Here is a 1,227-nt window from a genome sequence, read left to right as displayed (position 1 = left end):
TGGGCTTCTCGCTGGCCGTGCATGGCCTCTCGGATGCTGCCCACCTAACACCCACCCCTTCTTGTTCCATTCCAGGGAGACTGCCAGACTCGGGAGGAGGCAGTGGCGCTCGGCGTGGGTCTGTGCAACAATGGCTTCATGCACCACGGTAACCGCCCCCACCTGCAGCCCAGCCCCCGGGACCTTGTTCCCTGGAGCTGATGGTTTTGGGGAGTACAGGAGGACTGAAGCCAGGTCTATGGCTCTCTAGACCCCCGGGGGTTTGGGGTGGCTCACGAATCCCACCTCCCTCCCCTTCTCGTTCTGAACCGATTGAGAAATGGTTTCTGGTGTCCACTGGGGACCAAAATGGCTGGAAGGACATGGGCTAGATTTGAAGTCCAATCCATGGATTTCCTGTGCCCTTCTTCCTGGGTGGGATGTGGCCTTCCAGGGTAGACAGCGAGGCCAGATGAGGCAGGCCTGGCCCGAAGGCCTCCGTGGGGAAGGAGGAGCTGTGCCCCTGTGGGACAGTGGGCAGGTGGGTTGTGAATGTGAGAGGCAGGAAGCCCTTCCTGGGATGTCTGCCTCTTTCCCCAGCCTCCTCCCTCAGATAAGTGGCCTTTCTTTCCACTGGGAGAGAGGCAGGTATTGTGGAGTGGGTTCTGAGATGTTCCTGAAGCAGGAAGGTGACAAGAAGGAGGACGAAGTGGCTCCATGGACACTGGTTTAAATTACAACAAAAGTTAGTGTTCTGTGTGCCCGGGCTCTTTCTAGACACTTCACGTGTATTTATTAGTTTAATACTTACAGCAACCCTTTGATACGGGTATTAACATCCTCCCCATTTTATAAATGAGGGGATAGAAGCTCAGATAGTTAAGAAACTTTCTCAAGGTTACATGGCAAGTAGAAGCCAGGATTAGAAGCAAAGCTATCTGGAGCCAGGATTAGAACTCAGGCTGTCTGGAGCCGGGATTAGAACCCAGGTCATCTGGCTTTACAGGCTACACACTCAACTGCTGTGCTATGTAGCATCTCCCCTTGAGGGCCCTGGGGAGCCCTGAGTCTCCTGTCCTTTCAGCAGGACAGGTAAACCTTTAACCCCTGCCAAGGTGCCATTTTCCTGTTTCTAGAACATTCCTCAGAGCCTTTGCACTTGCAGTTTCTCTTGCCAGGGTGCCCTGCCTGCCTCATCCCTGCAGGTGACTCAGTGTTTCTGCTCAGTCAGCTCCTCCCCGGTGAGGG

General features: G+C 54.7%; 1 protein-coding gene across 1 annotated transcript in view; it reads left to right on the top strand.

Annotated features, from left to right (window-relative positions):
• Positions 1-1,227, top strand: part of PREX1 (phosphatidylinositol-3,4,5-trisphosphate-dependent Rac exchange factor 1) — a gene marked incomplete at its 5' end in the record, with an annotated part of 216,297 nt that overhangs the window by 169,927 nt on the left and 45,143 nt on the right. The window contains one exon of the mRNA XM_011995411.1: positions 76-148. Within this exon, the coding sequence (XP_011850801.1) occupies positions 76-148 (73 nt within the window). The remainder of the gene's footprint in view (positions 1-75; positions 149-1,227) is intronic.

The sequence above is a fragment of the Mandrillus leucophaeus genome, unplaced genomic scaffold (genome assembly GCF_000951045.1).
Source record: "Mandrillus leucophaeus isolate KB7577 unplaced genomic scaffold, Mleu.le_1.0 Scaffold489, whole genome shotgun sequence".
Lineage (NCBI taxonomy): Eukaryota > Metazoa > Chordata > Mammalia > Primates > Cercopithecidae > Mandrillus > Mandrillus leucophaeus.
Note: the sequence above shows the minus strand (reverse complement) of the source record. Positions and strands in the feature narration are given on the sequence as shown.